The sequence below is a fragment of the Emys orbicularis genome, chromosome 8 (genome assembly GCF_028017835.1).
Source record: "Emys orbicularis isolate rEmyOrb1 chromosome 8, rEmyOrb1.hap1, whole genome shotgun sequence".
NCBI classification, from domain to species: domain Eukaryota; kingdom Metazoa; phylum Chordata; order Testudines; family Emydidae; genus Emys; species Emys orbicularis.
In genome coordinates, this window is record NC_088690.1 from 20,653,583 (window position 1) to 20,673,951 (window position 20,369).

A 20,369-nucleotide genomic window follows, 5' to 3' on the forward strand; every position below is an offset into this window, starting at 1 on the left:
GAGCCTCAACCAGTTCTCCATCAAGACCAGGAGAAGCTACATTTAACACTCCCTGTGTTTCTAAAAGGTAAAAAAACCAAGCAGAAAATAAGGACACCCAAAAACATGCCTTTCAGGGCTTTATACATCATAAAGTAAAATAAGGCACAAACCACATTTTCTGAAAATTATTTCCGTGTAAAATTTCACACCCCTTTCATTACCTTTGTTCCACATTAAAAACAAAATTTGTTATGCCTCCCTTTGAACTTGAAGTCTCCTCCTTGAAATCATTTCTACTACAAAGCCTCCACAATGCAGGTCAGTATTAGGGCTTGTCTACAACTACTGGAGGATTGATGCTGTGGCGATAGATGCATTGGCGGTCAATTTAGCAGGTCTAGTGAAGACCCACTAAATTAAGGGTCTCAAACTCAATTTACCTTAGGGCAGTACCAGTTCTCAAATCCTCCCAGCAGGCCAATGTCACTCATGCTGCCCAGAACTCCCCCCCCCCCCCCCAACCTGCCTAAGGCTCCGGGAGGGAGTTTGGTGTTGGAGGGGGTATGTGGGGAGGGGGTGGGGGGCGCAGGCTCTGGGAGGGGGTCAGGAGTGCAGTGCTTACCTAGGGCTCCAAGGTGGGGCGGGCCAGGGAGACTCTGCACGCTGCTGCCCCCAGGCACCGCCCCTGCAGCGTCCCATTGGCCGCAGGGGCGCTCAGGGAGACACAGCCCAGCCCCGTCCTGCAGGGAGGGGCCGGCAGCGATTGGAGTGAGCAAGTAGAGCAGAGCAGGGGGAGGGAAAGAGCACCTGGGGGTGGCTTGTGTGGTTGCAGCGCAGTTCTCCCAGCGCTCTTAAACAAACAAAAAAACACCACACACACACACCCCCACCAGAGGCGTAGCTACCAGCGCTGGTGCACTGTTTACACAGGCGCTTTAGAGGGATGAAACTTGCTGCGCTCAGGGGGGTGTTTTTTCCACACCCCGAGTGAGAAAGTTGCAGCACTGCAAATTGCCAGTGTAGACAAGCCCTAAGATGGTGGCTGTCACACTAACTTCTCTGCTGTAGCAAGAGCAGAGAATTAACTTCCAATAAATAAATCGAACAATCTTCCCCACTGACATTCACCAAGCACCCCACATTTCTTCTCTAACAAGAAGCTGAAAGCCACACACTCCCTGAAGACCCACCTGTCCTATGAAGTGTTCCAAGAGACCACACTCCCACCCTGTTTGTCCAGTATTGTGCTTTGCTATATTCAGGGCTCTGTTTAGTTTAAGTATGTCAGGTTCTTTTGGACAAAAAGAGGACTTGTGAATTGCATTTTTGCAGTACTAGGTACATCTATAGTAATACATAGATTAACTGTAGTTTAGGGAAGAGGCAATCTAAGGGGCCCTTTTAAAAAACTATTTCTTATACATGGGTTCAGCCCAAAATTTAAAAACGGTCACATCTATCTCATCCTACTGTTAAGGGTATTTGTGATAAGTATACTCTGTACCTTCTTTTTTGAAGCACCTACAGCATTTCAAATTAACTACTAACCCTTGATCTCACACTATAAACAAGCCCTTTAGAAAATCTCAATTGCATTGTGTCTACATTGATTAAAGCTTGAAGCCTAGTGACCTCACATGGTATTAACTTCTCCCATGCACCAAGAGCATTCTGCTTTTCTACTCAATTACCCCCTTCTGTGCAGAGCCACCACTACCCAGTGAGCATGTACAATGGACTTCTGCTTCATTACACTAACCAGCAGCAGGATTGGAATAAACAAGCTAATTTATCAGGACTGAGCTAGCTTTCGCTATTCTGAAAAGTTTGTTGGTGGGTTTAAGTTATTCACAGCAATATCAATGTGAGGTAAAAATCATAACTTCAGACAGCCAAGGTATTGCTACTGGCATAAACATGTATATTATGTTGACAAGACACCTGGGGTGATTTTTCAGTAGTTACAAATTTCCCAAGACTAAGTGAAAAATCCCCTTCCGATCACCAACAACAGCACTTCTTTGGACAGAAGTTATTGTATAAGAGATCCCCACTCCCTGTGTGTATATAAAAAGGTGTTATTTAGTTTTGCAATTATGGTACGGCCTAGAGACTCCTCTCCCCCAACAGATCTTGGGGCCCTTTTGTGCTGGGGACAGTATAAAAATATGGAAATATCATCCCTGTTCTGAAGAGACTGCAATCTAAAAGACAATAAAGGATGAGGTGGGAAGGGAAAGAGGCCCAGTTGAGCTGTCTTGCCCAAGACCGCATAGCAAAATCAGTGGCACATCAAGTAACAGAGCCCAGATGCCCTGACTCCTATGCCAGTGCCACATCCATTGGACAACACTGCTTTTAATTGTAATTACAAGAGTAAATTTTTGCCACTTTTTACTTCTATTAGCGCCACACCGTTAAGTGAATAGATTCATTCCACTCTAGCTCAAAGATCAGAATTGTTAGTTACCGGTAAGTTCCATCTGTTTTCATGCTTTAACTATCCAAGACCCATGCATCTATATTGCCCCACAATTCAAGGCAATGAAGGAAAAGGCACACTCCTGTGCTGGAGACATGAGTGTCATGGCCATGTTTTGATAGCAACTCCGTGCAGCAACTGTAACTCCATAATTACAACTGTAACTTGTTTTCCATTGTAAGCCTGAGTTGGGGCTTTCTGCTAGATATTTCATATCTTGCCCATACCCAGGAGACTCTTGACAAGATACAAGATTGATCAGTGCCTTAATGGCTCTACTAGTTGAACATCATTATTCCCTAAGATTTCTACAATATAATAAGATCCAGTCTCCAAGCATGGACCATCTAACTGAGTCCATCACCCCACAACAGGCGATCTGCTTAGGAGATTCTCGCTCAGAACTACCACCACCTATGATAGGTTCATCATTAAGACACAGTCCATTGGATTTAGAGAATGCACTTATTGTTGGCTTTATACATTGGAACTGAACCATACCAATCAATCAGTCATATAAACAAGACCAGCTATGCACTGTCCCAAGAAAAAGTAACGGGAATACATCGTTCAAGATTTGTAAAAAGTGACTGGGGGGAGGGGGAGAGGAGAAAATAAATTAGGGGCATACACTCCTGTTAAGTGGTGTGGAAGGGAGTCCATGCAAACGGGGGGGGGAGGGGAGGGAAAAGAGAGAGTGGCATGGGCAGAGGGAAAACAGCTCCATACTATCTTTGCCCTGTAACATTGCCATGTGGGGACTAGATGCAGTTATGCAAGAACTCAGCTGTATACAACCACGGCCATAGATGGTAAGAGGGAGAAGTTGTCTAGGAAGTCAGCCATTCTGCACAGCATGCTCTCTTCAGAGGAGTACATGTTTAGAGGTTTTTTGGTATCCTAAGTTACTGCTCACAGATCAATAGTAATAACTACTCCCAACATGTTTACAAACCAAACAAAGGATACAGACTGGTGGGGTTCCCAGTCAGTGAGCCTTTTGTATGGTTTCTGACAGAAGGGGTTTCAGATGGCCTTTCATAGGAAGTACAGAAAGGCAAAGATCTTTGGGAAAGGATATTGTTTCCACAGATCTTGGTACTACCACCAAAGTCACCCTGCCGCCAGTCCCAAATCCCAGAGTGACCAATATGGTAGAGGGGCAGCACAAGAGCAGCATGGGTGTACTTACACATGGTAGTACATAGAAGAGGGAGCAGGCATGTACCTCACTGCTCCACTTCCATGGTTTCACAAGGTGCTGAATTCTTACTGTGCTCCTCTCATATAAACTAAATTAACCAAACCAAAATATGAGATACTTTCTACAGATGTGAAGACAGGGTTTAGCTTTTAAAGCACCTGGAAAAGAATCACCTGTGCAAGAAGCATTTAACGAATGGAATGTGGATTCACAATGAAATTTAAGCAGAGTGTGTTCAGACACAGATAGTCATCATTTTACAGCAAAGAACCAGCAATTTGAGTTCTATAAGTGCATAAACATGCACCCAAGATATTTTATTAACTTAAAAATGCTAGAATTAAGTTTTCTAATTATTACAAAGCAAGCTGAATCTTCATCCAAGCTCTCATGTGTCAGTTTTCAGGTCAAGTCAAACAAGTGTTTCCTGCTACACTGAGTCAAGCTAGTAAATCCCTGAAAATGGAGATCTGTAACTGCAGTGGTGACCCATCTCTCTCATGCTACAAGCAGTGGTGTTTTGACAACAGAGATTTCCTTGGTGCTTCTCTCCTCCAATACATGGATACTGACATTAATTCTGCATTTTGAAATCAACAGCTTAGATTCTCCCAGACATACGCGTGGTTGCCTATAGGAGTATTTCACACATGCCTGAACTAGTGCTAAGGAAACACTGGAATGCATGCGTGCACGCCTTTCCCTCTTCAGAGGCATTCCTGGGTTAACAGGAGAGACTTTTAATTTAACTGCAAGAAGACACATGCTATTTGCCAGGGAAAGACTTCCTGTTTAGTCTTTGAGAGAGAGAGAGAGAGAGAGAGAGAGAGAGAGAGAGAGAGAGAGAGAGAGACTTAAAGAAGCAGAACACCACCACTTGCTAAATCTTCAGATAAACTTTATTTCTAAATTTTGTTATACTTGAAACCAGACACAACTAAGATGGAAAACCATGCAGTTGTTTTCACTTTACATCAACTATGAAGACAGACTTTCTGTCACCCAGACCTTTCAGGTTAATTGTTATCTTGAAAGAGATACAGTTACAAGAGGATCTAAAATATTACCTTGTAGAGTTTACTGCCTGCTCCTCGAAGGACAGAAGTTTGTATCTGGGAATTGTCAACTTTGGCACGTTTGCCCATTCGGCTACAGTAACAGCTCTTAGAAGAATTGAGTAGACCTAAACTAAATAGACATGACCTTTCATTTCTGTTTTTTCATCAGCTCCCAGAATCCCTGCCAAGATTTCAGGCTGAAGGAATCTTTCAATACACAAGAGAGTCTATCAGTATTCGTGTCCACAGTACAGCATGGATCTATTCAGCACAACTTGTCCATAGTTTTGGAGTGTCAAACAAAAAACAAGAATATAAAAAAAAAATGTTGTGTGCTGGAATTCACAACCATTTTACTTTGGAGGAGCAACACTCAGTCCTAAAAATGTAATAAAATCAGAGCAAAAAAAAAAAAAAAAAAAGGAACCGTAGAAAACTCACGGGTAACAGAAGCAGACTCAGATAATGAACTGGAATTGTTGATAACTGCTCAACCATTTATATAAATGGTTCATTATCTAACTGGTTAAGATCTGCAAGTAATTGTTTTGATTGGAGCACATGGACTTTTCAGTGTTTGCTCAGCCTTGACCAAGTGCAAGCAAGCAGTGATGCTCGGTGTTTTTAAATGAGTCTCTCTCCTCCCAGCAACTTTATACACTAGAATGAAAACCTCAATTTCTCTTGTGTAAAAATAGTCACCTGAAAAACCAGAGGCTATAAGGCATACTTTCAAGACTCAGCAGTACTCCCACTCTTTGGCCTCCTTTTTACTACAAGAAAGACGTGTTCTTAACTCAAGTTAACAAAAATGCTAGTGACAAGAGTTTGTAGTCTTCACATGAATTAGCAAATGAATGACTACGGTGAAGCCTAGAACTTGTGACAACTTCCCAATAACTCTTGCACATCCTGTGCTCTTCATTGCAGCCATACATTGGTCTTCACGGGGTCTTCTACATAACTGGAAAAAAAAAAATACTGAAGCACAAGTCAAATCATACTGACGCATGGGAGATGTAGAATTACAGCAGATGCCAAGCCACAGGGGAGTCAGGACAATGGGAAGATATCCCTACTTCAAATATTTAAAATAGAGCAATCCAGTCTCAGTTAAGCAGGAGTACTGAGTCTAAGGGCAGGTCTACACTAACCCAATTCGAACTAAGGTACGCAACTTCAGCTACGTGAATAATGTAGCTGAAGTTCGAAGTACCTTAGTTCGAACTTACCTCCGTCCAGACGTGGCAGGCAGGCTCCCCCGTCGACTTCGCGTACTCCTCTCGCCGAGCTGGAGTACCGCAGTCGACGGCGAGCACTTCCGGGTTCGACTTATCGCATCTTGTCTGGACGCGATAAGTCGAACCCAGAAGTTCGATTTGCTTGCCGCCGAACTACCGGGTAAGTGTAGACCTACCCTAAGATTACATATCTACACAGATTATCAAAATCATGTTGCAATGCACAGATCTGATCTAATTCCCCCTTCATAATATGCTGCCACAGCACCAGCAGTGCAAATGGAATTCTCTAAGGACGCAACTAATGTCTTATCTGTACATAAAGGTAGATATACTTTCTATTCAAGACCGCAAACAAATACAGTTTAATTGTAAAACAGGGGTCGGCAACGTTCGGCACGCGACTCGCCAGGGGCCAGTCCAGTTTTATTTACCTGCTGACGCGGCAGGTTCGGCCGATCGCAGCCCCCACTGGCCGCCATCCCGGGCCAATGGGGGCGGCGAGAAGCTGTGGCCAGCACATCGCTCACCCGCGCCGCTTCTCGCCACCCCCATTGGCCCGGGACAGCGAACCGCGGCCAGTGGGGGCCGCGATCGGCCGAACCTGCCGCGTCAGCAGGTAAATAAAACTGGCCCGGCCCTCCAGGGTGCTTACCCTGGCGAGCCGCGTGCCGAACATTGCCAACCCCTGTTGTAAAATATTCACTCAGACTTCAAGAAACAGAAAAATAATAAGTTTCCCCATTGTTTTTAAAAAGACGCTTACTGCATATACAAATTTTCCCTCCACCCCAGAGGTGGGTGGGTGTGTGAGAGAGAGAGAAAGATAACTGTCAACAATTCTCCATATTGACTATGGTGAAGATTGCTTGAGATTAGCAACTTTTTTTTCTCCCTTGCGGTTTATTTTTCCCCCCAAAACTCAATCCTGAATTGGATCTTCAGTGGAAGACACACAAGTCTTAGAAGGCCAATTTTAATAACTACTTTGAAACCCAGTGGTTGTTTGAGCTGCTGAGGGGAGGGGACATATCCACACTTTGCTGGATAACACCATACCTGAAAAAGGGGTGGGGGGAACAAAGCAAAGGTCTGTAAGGAAAGAACATTCCCAATGAGACCAATGCTGGAGTTCATATGCATCTCCCAAGGCAGTGAGCATTGGTCAGATTTACACTTGTGCAGAAATCAGAGCAAAGATGGGAGAGGAAGTTGTGGCTTATATTGATCCTGGAGCTGCCTAGAGGCAGTTTGGCCCCAGCTGCTAGTTAGTGCAACTCAAGACTTCCATGGCTTGGTGGCAGTTATGGGGACAGATCACCCTGGCCACACCCCTCCCAAATCCTGTACACCCTCTGGGTACGTCTACACTACCCGCCGGATTGGCGGGTAGTGATCGATCTATCAGGGATCGATTTATCGCATCTACTGTAGACACGATAAATCAATCCCCGATCACTCTGCTGTCGACTCCTGTACTCCACCGTGGCGAGAGGCAGAAGCGGAGTTGACGGGGGAGTGGCAGCAATCGACCCTGCGCCGTGAGGACGCGAGGTAAGTTGACCTAAGATACGCAACTTCAGCTACGAGAATAGCATAGCTGAAGTCGATGTATCATAGGTCAATCCGCCCCCCCCGTAGACCAGGCCTCTGTGCCAACAGCAGAGTAAGCTCAGCAGTGTCAGCAGGCAGAGCTTAGACCTGGGGGGGTGGGGAGGAAGGGTGTTTCCCACCTTCCTCTGCAGCATGGGTCACTTGCTGGTTTAAACTGCGTAAAGGTGGATTCTCTGTAACTTGACGTCTTTAACCCATGGTTTGAGGATTTCAGTAACTCAGCCAGAGGTTAGGGGTCTATTACAGGAGTGGATGAGTGAGATTCTGTGGCCTGTGATGTGCAGGAGGATGGACTAGCTGATCATGATGGCCCCTTCCGGCCTAAAAGATTATGAGGGCTTCCTGGTACCAATGAAATCAAGTCCCATCCCTAGTTTCTCATACTCAATCATTGCTGCTGACCACAGTGGTTGACTGGCTTCACAAAATGTCCCTGTTTGTTAACACTGGCTAGGCCAAGAGGTCTGGCATACTGCACACCCAGCCTTTACTTCTACTGTGTAAACAGCTGTCCCCTTATTTACAGGAGGGAGTCTTCTTTTAATCTCCTTCATGTCCCACAATCTCAATTACAATTACATGTGTACAATATTTAGGAGGGTGAACTACACATATATCAATGAACTGTTACTACAAAGCTTAGCAGAAATCAATGGGAGACGCTGCCTGTCTGGAAAGCAGTTGGTACAGAATTGTCACAATTCCAGTTGTCTGGAGTCAGCATTTCATACCAGAAGTATGATGAAAAAAAAAATCCCCCTTTCTGGGCTGCTTACTCCTCCCTACGTCAGGCAAAGATTCCATTGACTTCAGCAGGAACGTTACTCCTTACTTCAGTCAGACATACAATTCCATGTGAATACTGATAAAAGCCCTGCTTCCTAAATAGCAGGTCTGCAGCCTTATTACATTTTAGGTATGGACACAATTTAGTGTCCAAAACTAGATGGGCAGCCAGCGCTGGCAGCTCCACAGGCTCAGAACATGCAGTTTTGTTGCAGTTCCCAAATCAGACAGCAGAGTAACCTGCTAACATAGAACATCACTTAGCATTGTTCTGAAACATGACCCCATTTCCGGATAACAGAGGGGGGGGTTTTAGCTTTGTAGCTGTGCTCCAGTTGTATAGGTATCTAGACCTGGATAGCATATAAAAACAACAACAACACCACAAACACACAATCCTTGATTTATTTTTAGTCTAGACTTAATCAAAGCAGACCAAAGTCACCATTTCAGATGCAGCTTCAGCTCCCATCCCTGCTTGTATTGTAGTAATTTCATGTAAAAGACCACGGTTCTGATGTGTGAAGTTACCATTCCTGTCAGAGCCATGAAGAGTTTATTGACTAATCTATGGCAGTTGTTCATATTTTAAGTCTCAGGCCATTTTGTAAGACAAAAATCCTGCCATGGACCCACTTTTCCCTAAACTCCACTCAGAGAATTTCCATTGTATGAACTAAGTAGAAAGTTTGTGTGGATCACTGATGCTCCAGGGACCATAGTTTGAAAGACACTGGGACACTCTTGGGGGAGAAGAGTTCAGAAGATTTCTTACTGAATATTGAAGTAAGATTTTAGTGCAGGTGGTCCCGTGTAAACTTTGCACTATGAGTACACTATCAACGTGCCAGATCTGGAGGACCACATATACAATTTACATACCCAAATTTTTAATAAGTATATGTGTAAGTATAAGCAAATACTGTACGTGCAATTGTTGCTAGAGTATTAGGCCTGGTCCACACTACCCCCGCACTTCGGACTAAGGTACGCAAATTCAGCTACGTTAATAACGTAGCTGAATTCGAAGTACCTTAGTCCGAACTTACCGCGGGGGTCCAGACACGGCAGGCAGGCTCCCCCGTCGATGCCGCGTACTCCTCTCGCCGAGCTGGAGTACCGGCGAGCACTTCCGGGATCGATTTATCGCGTCTAGACAAGACGCGATAAATCGATCCCAGAACGTCGATTGCCTGCCGTCGGACCCAGAGGTAAGTGTAGACGTACCCTTAGAAACTGAGTTCACCATCAAGCGACCCAGACAATGACTAAACTGGATGGGGAGGAAGGTGAACCCTTTAACTCTTCACATGTATCCAAAGGTTGTAAACCCCACAAAGGGAAGGAATTGTTGTGGGTGGTCCAACTTCACTTATATTTGCAGCTTCCTTGATAAAAGGATTAAAAGCACACTAACAATAAATACCTAGGCCTCCCCCTGGGAGATTCACTGGTTTAACTAAAGATATTATGTGGCACTGAGGTAGTTTTAACTGATGTAGCTTTGTTTTTAGAGCAGTCCCTGAGAAATTGTATCCTCAGCTATGATGAGAAGGCCATTGTGCAATGCCCTTTAGGATTTTTGCGTGCCACCTTTGACCACCACTACCTTCACCATCTCGTTTCAGCAGGATTTCTTTTTCAAAGAAGTAGCTGTGTCCACAACCTGCAAGTGGCATGGTAGATACAAAAAAGTGAAAACTGAACTTGTAGGATCCAAGTCATTTTGGCTCTAAGTGAGCATTCTTGTGTTTTTCACACCTGTTCTACAACTAAAATGAGGAATACTGCTGTCCAGTCACCCTATTTTCAAATGAAAATTGAGCAAATTGGAAAGAAGGCTGTTAATGATTCATATATTTTTAAGACCAAAAAAAGGACCATTAGGAGCATCAAAAGTCAGACCTTCTTGCATGACAAAGGCCATAGAATTTCACCGAGTGATTGAGGCATCTAGCCCAATAACTTATGCTTAAACAGAGCAGAGCTTTTAAGAGGCATGGGAGTCTGGATCGTTAGCCCTTTCTCTGTAATGTTACCCTTTTGTGATTCAAGCACACAGGACTGAAATAATACCAGATCTTTCCAGGTCTGCCACAGACAGCCTGTGTGATTGACCTTGCCCAAATCAGTAAGGGTCTATGCCTCATTTCTACAAAAGCTGTAAAAATCCTCATGGGGTGCTGCAGGTTATGTTTGTAGGACACTTAAGGATTCTCAAATATAAGTGTTCTAGAAATTCAAGGTGTTCTTGCATACCAAGACACAATGGATCTGCTCTTATGGGTGTAGATAGATCATTGGTTCATAGGCTATAAAAGGAAATGAGACGGATTGGTAAAGGTCAGGTATGGTAATAACCCCGCTTTATTCCTAAAGTAAGAGATGTTGGATTTGTGACTAGCCATAATTAAAATCCTTACAGCAACCACTCATGAGCAAATTGTGTCTGTTAGATAATCTTAGCCAGTGCCATCACTCACATCAGAGCCCTGAGTAACTGTACATAGAGATGTGGTGGATAAGTACTTGTCTAGTTTGTGGGATAATTTCCACCTCGTAGAAAGGGACAAAAAAGGAAGGATTTTAGGGGATTCTATAGTTCGCCTGGTTTGGGGCAAAGTTTCTCCTAGGAGATGCTGCTGCTGCCACCACCACCTCCTCCATTTATCAAGACACAGAGATAATATTTGTCTGCATGCTATAGTGGCTGTGCAAGGGACTGACACCTTAGGTAGTAAAACCACCGACGAAACTGCTTTCTGGCACTATTCTTATGTACAGTTCATACCTCCAGGACTATCCAAACTCTGGGATCTCCCTCAGCAACTCTCCCCCCAACACAGTCACAGCCATCACAGACAGGATAAGTTAGACAATAGGCACTGAATGAGAATATGGGGGCAAAGACGATTACAAGTTATGTCAGCACTTCCATAAAGATTTTGTAGTGAAACAAACTTGCCCCCTTCAAGGCAAAAAATATATATTAAAAAAATAAATAAAAAACTGTGGCTCTAACATTTTACCCGGGAGAGTTTGCACAGGTGCAGGAAAGCTTGGTGCTGCTGAAAAGTATGGACCCGTTGGCTTCCACCAGAAAGCGAATTTTGGGAAGTGGCTAGACTCTGGGAAGCTGCAGCCACAGGCACTTCATTAACAAAGGGAGCAAGAAAAAGATCTAGTTAATGGGAAGTCTGCGGAGCCCATCACAGCATCTCTTACCCGCAGGGTATCAACAAGGAGGTAAAGTGGAGGCAGTGGTCACAATACACATTCGGGGAAGGGAGTGTTTCCAAGCCCATAAGCAATAACCAGAGAACTTTTCACAAGCAAAAAAAATCAGTCTCAAGCTTCTTGAAGCAGGATCAGAGGAGGTTTCTCCCCCTCCGCCCCCCCTTTCTGGGCTAGGAGAAGAGGATGGGTGAGAAAAACCTTTAAAGCACAAAGCTAGGAGCAGAACTTGCTGCCATGGCCACCCAAAAGTCTCTCCCACTCACTCCAGCTTTGCTGAAAGCTCACATCACCCCCCTCCCCTTATGTTAGGAACACCTCCCCCCAAAAAAGCCCCTCAGGCTGAAATACAACCTAAAACAGGAGATTGTTGGAGAATAAAGTAAACAGTGATCTAAATACAAAACACCGCAAATTAGAGACAATAAAAATGTTCCTTTCCTCTGTTAGAGCAGCTCTCATTGATTTTTTTTTTTTATTGAAGGAGATTAGATTTCCTCCTGCAGCCGGTTCAAAGAGAGAAAAGGGTTGAAGGTAAGGAGAAAAAAACAAAACAAAACTTTGTAACACAACACTTCCATGCACGATCAGTCGCCATGCTTAAGATTTTCTCCCCCTTCCTCGTTCTTTGAGCAGACACTGAAACTAGGCCAAAAAAACTTTTCCCTGCCCCTTCTTTTCTTGTAGCCACTAGAGTGAAATGTGCACAAAGAGACCCGCGGAGCTATGTTTTCTTAACTACAATAGCAGGACTAATTAGATCATAGAAGCAAGGCAGTGATACAGTAACAAGTAGCTAAACAACACGACAGAGGGAAGGAGAAAGTTTGCACCTTTAACACTTACCAATCAGACCTCCCACTAGAAAGGCGATGACTTGGAAAATCAGTAAGATCCCTCCAACAATGCACAGCTTTTTAGTGCTCATGTTTTCTATAATTGCCCCAGCCATTTTTGCAGAGATTTCCGCCCCCCTTCTCTCTCACTGCAAAACTTAAGGCTCTGAAAGTGCTGCAGGGATGGAAAGGAGACAGACTCCGCACAGATTGCCCAGGCACGCCCGGATCTGGCTCCCCCTCTGCTGAGAGCTGTGATTGTGGCCGGTACTCGGCTGCATGTGGCTGCTTTAAAGGAGCAGGAAAGCGAATCACATGATACCTACCTCCTCCTCTCCACTCCCCACCCCCCCTTTTCCCTCCCTGATCCATTCAGCAGCAGCAGCAGATATTGGTGTCAGTCTCATACAGCAGTGGCAGCCTCTTCAGCTGCGGGAAAAGCCAGAGCTGCCCATTCAAGGGTTGCTTGTTTTGGTTTTTGAATAACACAAACATAGAAGTTGGAGGTAGAAGGGCTAGTCCAGTCCAGGAGTGTCCCCTTGAGAGTGTTCTCCAGGGCCTTGCCCAGTGCAGTTTTAAGGGTCAGGTTTGCACTAACCTAGTAGTTGTTTTTTTGTTTTTTTTTCATAATGCATTACAAACACTAAGTGCTTCCAGTGCTAAGCATTATCCATTGTTTTAATAATATTATGTTCTATTTTAGCACCTTTCAGAAGGAGAATTTCAAAGCACAATGTAGGGTAAATAAAGGATGCCCCAGTGGATAAAGACTTTAACACATCACTGAAATGCAGGTAAAGGACTTAATATGCTGCTGAAACAATCACCCTGGGGCGAGATGCAGATTTCCTTTAAGGGCAAACATTAACACCACAAATGAATACTATATCCATCTGATACAGCAGGAAGAGTTTAGATGAGGCATAATGTGAATTAAGTTGAAATTTAGCCAGGACATCAAAGATCATACATCTACACAAAACAAGTTCTTTAGTGTCCACAAGCAGTCAGGGCAGTTGCTGCTCCAGATAAAGACAGCAGTAAGTTTTCTATGATATTCAGTTTCTTCCCAGTTATGCCACCATTGAATAAAGGCTCTCTCTCTTCAGTGTTCAGGTCCGTCAGATGCTACAAGGCTACATCTCCTCCTCCAATTAATGATACTTCAGCCAAAGTACTTTCCTTACTTCAGTTCCTCCAACCACTTAATTATTTTTGTTGCTGTCCTTTGAATTTCCTCCAAATTACAGACAAAGTTTGGAGGTGCCCAGAACTGAATGCAGCATTCTAGCTGCAATCTCACCAGTGCCACAGAGGGGGCTTATCACCAGCTGGTCTCTGACAGTATGTTTGCTCACATATTGCCATATCACAATCTAGAATTAATTCACTCTGTTCACCCCTGCCCTCATTAGTGGTTTCTGGCATTACTGCTTTTCAGTTATTTATGGGATTCCACAGGGACCACTGTTAACCCTGATTATTTAACATCTTGATACTTCTGAGATCTTTAATAAATAGAACATTACCATTTACAGATTAAACTAGATTGGGCGCTGTTGAAAACATCTATGAGAACATAAACAATGCAAAGGGAACAGAAGAGATAGGAATATGGGCAAGGCATATCAAAATGGGAGCCAGCTGGGAAAAGATGCAAACAGCAACCAGTAAGAATAACCTGAAACATATATATATATATGAAATGGAGATAGCTGGGAAGCAGTAATAGCACAAGAGACCAATAGAGGTGATAGTAAAATGAGATAAGTGTTTGCACTGCAGTATGGCAGCAAAAACCCCCAAACACCTGTATTCACTTTTCTTTGGGACAAATATCATATCTATGTGAGTCTGAAGAATGAGGCTATTGGTCATTCAATAATAGAGATAATTAACACCTCAGAACCAGAAAGACAAGAAGTTAGAAAGAATTTAGAGAAGGGCAATAAAACAGACTAAGGGTCTGGAGGGACTGACTTGTGAGGAAAGTTTAAACTACAAAGAGCTTGGCCAGTGTAGGCTAATTAATTCTTGGCCAATTAGTATGAGGTGATGAGGGGGCACATGTTAACTTTCTATACGTAGAAATCAAGGTGGGGAGAAGAATTGTTTTGGGTGGTCTAACCAGGGGTAATTTTTCATGTACTTTTATCTTCCTTAACAGAGATTTAGAAATAGTCCATCCACATGTAAGAATGTATCCTCCCTTTCAGATGTAGTTGCAGGATCAAGGCTTAAATCACTTCAGCTAAATCCCATCCTTTATACTGTTTTCTTTAACTAATAAGGGAATCTGCTTTCCAACCAACATATTCCCTCATTAAGGGAGCACTGGCACAGGTTCATTATATGCAAGATGGTACTGATGCAGATTATTCAGACAGTCTTATGTTAGCAAGAGCAAGTGAAAAAAATAGAAGGGTGGCACTGGAGATCAGCCAATAGTGTAGTGAAGAACTTTGGATTCACTAAGCATTGGATTGCCTTCTGTGGTGTCCTCCTGGTAAGGATTGTGTGTCAGGCTAACAACCTGTCCATGCAAAAATGCTTTCTGTTATGGAAACAAGCCAGAGAGACAAGCCGCGTCTGTCACAGATTTGCAAATACAATCATCAACTGTGGAGAACCACGATCTGCTGGATGTAAGACAAGACAGTACTGGTCAACCAGCAAGTCCAGCTGACGCTAGGATGATGGAGAATCAACGCTGCAAGGAAGTTCTTCATCTGAAATAAGGTAGCTTCACAACTGAGATTAAGGCAAGAATTGGGTGTTGGAATGTTAGATCACTTTGAAGCACAGAGAGAATGACACAAGTTATCAGAGAAATGAAAATCTTTGGCCTAAGTATACTTGGGCTGACTGAGATGAGGTGGACTAGACAAGACAAATTATTGTCAGAGGGCGTGATGGCTTTATATTCTGGAAGAGAGGATGACAAATACGGGGAAGGTACAGCCTTATTATTTTGCAAGGAAGCTGCTAAAGCACTGAAGGAATTGGAACCTACAGAGTCAGGAATATTGACTGCTTGCTTTGTGATGAACCATGCAACTCACAACTGTTCAGTACCAACAGACAATAGCAATGAACAGACTATTTCTATGAAAGATTGCAGAGCATCCTTGGAAGATCAATAAATATGACATTGTTTCCTTGTGGGAGATCTAAATGCACAGGTTGGTGATGATAATACTGGATATGAAAGCATTATGGGCAGACATGGCATCCCAGGACAGACTGACAATAGAGAACATTTTGTTGAACTCTGGGACCTGTGCAATCTTTGCACTGGGGGGTACACTATTTTCACACAAAGACAGACATAAACTGACATGGAGATCAAATGATGGCTTCACCCACAAACAGCTTGACCATATTACTGTTAATAGGTGCTGGAGAAGCTCGCTGTTGAACTCTAGGGTGTATATTAATGCTGATGTCAGAAATGACAACCATCTTGTTACTGAGACAATCAAAAATAAAACTAAAGAAGGCAACTTCATGCAAGGCAGAAGGTATGTGTATGTTACCAGAAAGTTGGCAGATCCACCAGTGAAGGTGTATTTCAACCTGCAGCTTAGCAATAGATAGATCTGAAGAGTTAAAAGAAACTGATGGAAGACACAAAAGAACAATGGCAATTTTTCAAAGAAGTAAGTGTGAATGCAGCCAGAACTACAATGGGGATGAGAAAGTCTCAGAAAGAATGGCTCCAAGTAATTACATGAAGAGAGGAAAGAATTAAAGAAAAGAATTCAACAAGAACAAGACAGCCACAATACTGCCACAAGAATATGTGGACAAAGACAAGGAAGTTAAAAGATCAGCCAGAAGAGAATGGATGGAAAATTAAGCCAGAGAAGCTGAAGAGGTGACAAGGAAGGGGATTCTAAAAAGCTTTTGCTAGTATCTAAAAAACTCACATGGCAACTCTTGAACCTTGTAGTGGCATTGTGAAGATTCAAGATGGTACAATTTTAACTTCAGACGAAGGACAGAGAGCCCCATTGGCTGGAACATCTCCAGGCTATGCTCAGCCAGTCAGAACCACACACTGAGATATCTGCAAAATAGCAGACTTACCTGTATGACTAGAAGTAATCGCCATTGAGGCAGTAACTGAGACCATAAACCACCTGAAGAGTGGTAAAGCACCAAACTGTGATAAGATAGATGCTGAAAAGTTAAAAACTAGAGAGGAAGTGATTGTGATTTACCTGTGCAAGTTGTAAAGAATGGTTTGGAAAAAGGAGATTTGTCCTAAAGATTGGAGAAGAGGTGTGTGACGTTATTGACATGAACTGTGATCAGATAGATCGTTGTTGCAACCAAGGTCCTATAGTTGCACCAAATCTTGTACAAAGGAGGTCAAGTGAGGTGTCTATGAAAAGGTTGTAATTTGCTGGTTATGATTATGCTGTCTGTATGTGTGTATCATTTTTGTATTTGAAGTTATGAATATTGGCTATGTACTTGCATCTCAATGTGTTTGATTATCAGTGAAGCATTTGGTCAACTTCTTGAAAAAGGACTATTCTGAGTAAATGCCCAATCAAGAACCACTTAACTGACAATGGACCTTGGGAGACTCCAATCCACATCTGAGGAGCCTTCCTAGGAACGTTCAAGGTAGCATGTGAGCAATGGCTGCCACCTGCAAACTGAGTCAGGCATGGACATGTGACTTGCCCATGTGACTCCAAACTCCATCTTGCTGCTGTGATTTTCCACTGTAAGAACAAAGGGGTCATTCCATGGCAGAGGATATAAAAGGCCCTGGAAATCCCTCCATTTTGTCTTCAATCCTGCTTCTGACCTCTGGAGAAACTGTGCTTGAAACTGAAGCTCTTAACAAAGGACTGAACGACCCATCCAAGCTGGGGTGTTTGTACTCCAGAGACTTGATTGGTTTAAATCAGCAGTAATCCCATCAAGCCTGAAACAAGCCCGAACTAAGAACTTTGCAATTGTTGTATGTATTTTATTCTATTTAACCAATTTTAACTCATCTATATTTCTTTCTTTTTATGAATAAACTTTTAGATTTTAGATTCTAAAGGAGTGGCAACAACGTGATTTGTGGGTAAGATCTGACTGGTATATTGACCTAGGACTGGGGCTTGGTACTTTGGGATTGGGAGAACCTTTTTTTCTTTTCTTTTACTGGGGTATTGGTTTTCATAACCATTCATCCCCATAAGGAATGGTGCTTGTGGTGATACAAGGGAACTGGAGTATCTGAGGGAATTGCTTGTATGACTTCTGGTTAGCCAGTGGGGTAAAACCAAAGTCCTCTCTGTTTGGCTGGGTTGGTGTGCCTTAGTAGTGAAGGACCCCCAGCCTTGGGCTGTGATTGCCTTGCTCTAAGCAATTTGTCCTGAATTTATACTCTCAGTAGCATCCCACCAAAGGCCACTTTGTTACAAGGTGTCATCTGTAAAATCCCTGAAAAGGGGGACCAGCTTATTTGTGATAACAGGGGATGGGTGACACTCCTATCTGTACCTAGAAAAGTGGTTTACATTATTAGAATAGGATGAAAACTGCCATTGATAAACTAACCATCAGACCATCTTGCCATTGAGTACAGAATGGACTACTTTCTATGGTTATGCAAGTGCTGGTGGGTCAATGGGGACACTTCAGTGACATCAAAGTTGGTGGCTGGTCAGGGAAGGTGCATGACATTTGCATCTTTAAGAACACAGGACTGTTCAGAAAGCTACGAGCAGGGACTTTCTTTCCTGACTGTCAGATTACCATTGACAATGTTAAGATGCCAGTAATGACCCTGGGGAGACCCAACCTACCCATTGGTCCCCTGGCTCATGAAGCTATACACAAGCCACCTTGTCAAGCCCAAGTCAACTACTGGCTCAGCATGTGCAGAAAGTAAGTTGAATGTGCTTTTGGTAGACTGAAGCCCTGGCATTGTTTACCCACAAGACTGAATCTCAGTGAAAAAAACATCCCAATGGTTATAGCTGCCTTCTGTGTCCTGCATAATATCTGTGAAGCAAAGGGGGAAAAGTTGCTGATGGGGTAGAAGGTGGGGGTGGAGCAGCTGTCTGGTGAGTTTGAACTGCCAAACACAAGGGCTATTAAAAGAGCACATAAGCTACAAGTGGAGCTATAAGGCTCAGGGAGGCTTTGAAAGAACACTTTAACAGTAAGCCACTTTAATACATTGTGGTGTACTGTGCTCTTCCTGGCCTGTTAGGAATTGTGTGGTGCTGGGTGTACATTTATGCATATAACACTGTTGATGCACCTATTAATTTTGTGGTGCTTGCCGTACATTTATGATTATTACACTGTGGTTGTTGCTGATCCTATGAGTTGTGTCATGCTGTACAATAACAAATAAAGTAGTTGCTTTCAGAACTGCAAGGCACTCTGCAGCATATGTTGTGAACTAATAAGGAGGAATTATTTTTCAAAAATAATTTTATTCAGTAACAAAACCAGTGCAAAGAAAAATCTGTGCAATTTAAAAGCAAATGCATTAAAAACTTAATAAATTAATGGAACAGAGCTTAACAAGGGGAAAGAACATTCATATGCATTTTCCCTACATATACAGCAACCGTGGCTTTCACAGGTCAGTGTAATGTGAAGCTGTGGTTGTCCTTAATATCCCCTGGTGTGGAGCATCAAGGATAGGGATGTGGACCCTGGTGCCCCGTGGAATGTTGTGGGGGTTGTAGGGAGGTGCTGTAGTGGAGTTCTCCACGGACTGCAAAGGGAGGCGAGCCAACGACTGTTGAACCTGTAGGCCCACAAAAGTCTGCAGCATAGGCGCTGACTCCGTGGGTGCTCCACAGGGAAAAAAAATGTTCCATGGCAGCCCCCCCCATCAGTACCTCCTCCTCCTCCCACCAGCGGCCCTGCCAATCAGCACCTCCTGCCCGCTGTGATCAGCTGTTCTGTATCATGCAAAACTTCGCTGCCAACCCCGCAACTGGGGGTCCAGCAGCCGCGACAGCGCCGGGGGAGACAGAGCCTCTCCCGGCCTATTATACCCGCCGCCCATGGCAGCATCTGTGTTTGCTGCCAGAGAAGCCCCATTATGTCCTGGTGAATCTTTAAGAAGACAGGACTGTTCAGAAATTAAGATTTCCTGGACAGACATCAGGATATGTTTCTACGGGCACAACATTCTGAAGAATCAGAGCAGGCTGTGCAGCGGGGACAAAAGAACGGTGAAGAAAATTGGCAGCATATGACCTCCAGAAGAAGGAGGTATGCAGATACAGCATACAGATGCAGATACAGATGAGCAACTGTTTTCATGTTCTCTCCACAGGTACTAATGCGGAGAGTGGACTAGATGATATATCTGAGGGAAGGGAGCAGAAGGAGACTCCACCGACAGGAAGGCATGAGATGCACTGTCCTAGGGATGGGGGTTCCAAGACCACCGCTCCTAAGAGAAGGAGGTGGGTGGTGGTGGTCAGGGACTACCTCCTAAGGGGGACTGAGTCATCTATCTGCCATCCCGACCGGGAAAGCCGAGAAGTGTGCTGCTTGGCAGGCACTAGGATTCATGATGTGACGGAGAGACTGCCGAGACTCATCAAGCCCTCGGATTGCTACCCCTTCCTGCTTCTCCACGTGGGCATCAATGATACTGCCAAGAATGTCCTTGAGCAGATCACACGGCTCTGGGAAGAAGGATAAAGGAGTTTGAGGCGCAAGTGGTGTTCTCGTCCATCCTCCCTATGGAAGGAAAAGGCCCGGGTCAAGACCGACAAATTTTGGAAGTCAATGAATGGCTATGCAGATGGTGTCAGAGAGAAGGCTTTGGATTCTTTGACCATGGGATGGTGTTCCAAGAAGGATTGCTAGGCAGAGACGGGCTCCACCTAATGAAGAGAGGGAAGAGCATCTTCGCAAGCAGGCTGGCTAACCTAGTGAGGAGGGCTT

General features: G+C 43.9%; 1 protein-coding gene across 2 annotated transcripts in view; it reads right to left on the reverse strand.

Annotated features, from left to right (window-relative positions):
- The window catches only part of LOC135882722 (protein wntless homolog), a 61,300-nt gene extending 48,747 nt beyond the window's left edge, over positions 1 to 12,553 (reverse strand). For both annotated transcript variants that reach the window (XM_065409726.1, XM_065409725.1), the window contains exon 1: positions 12,448 to 12,553. In XM_065409726.1, the coding sequence (XP_065265798.1) occupies positions 12,448 to 12,553 (106 nt within the window). The remainder of the gene's footprint in view (positions 1 to 12,447) is intronic.
- Positions 12,554 to 20,369: the final 7,816 nt, after the last annotated feature.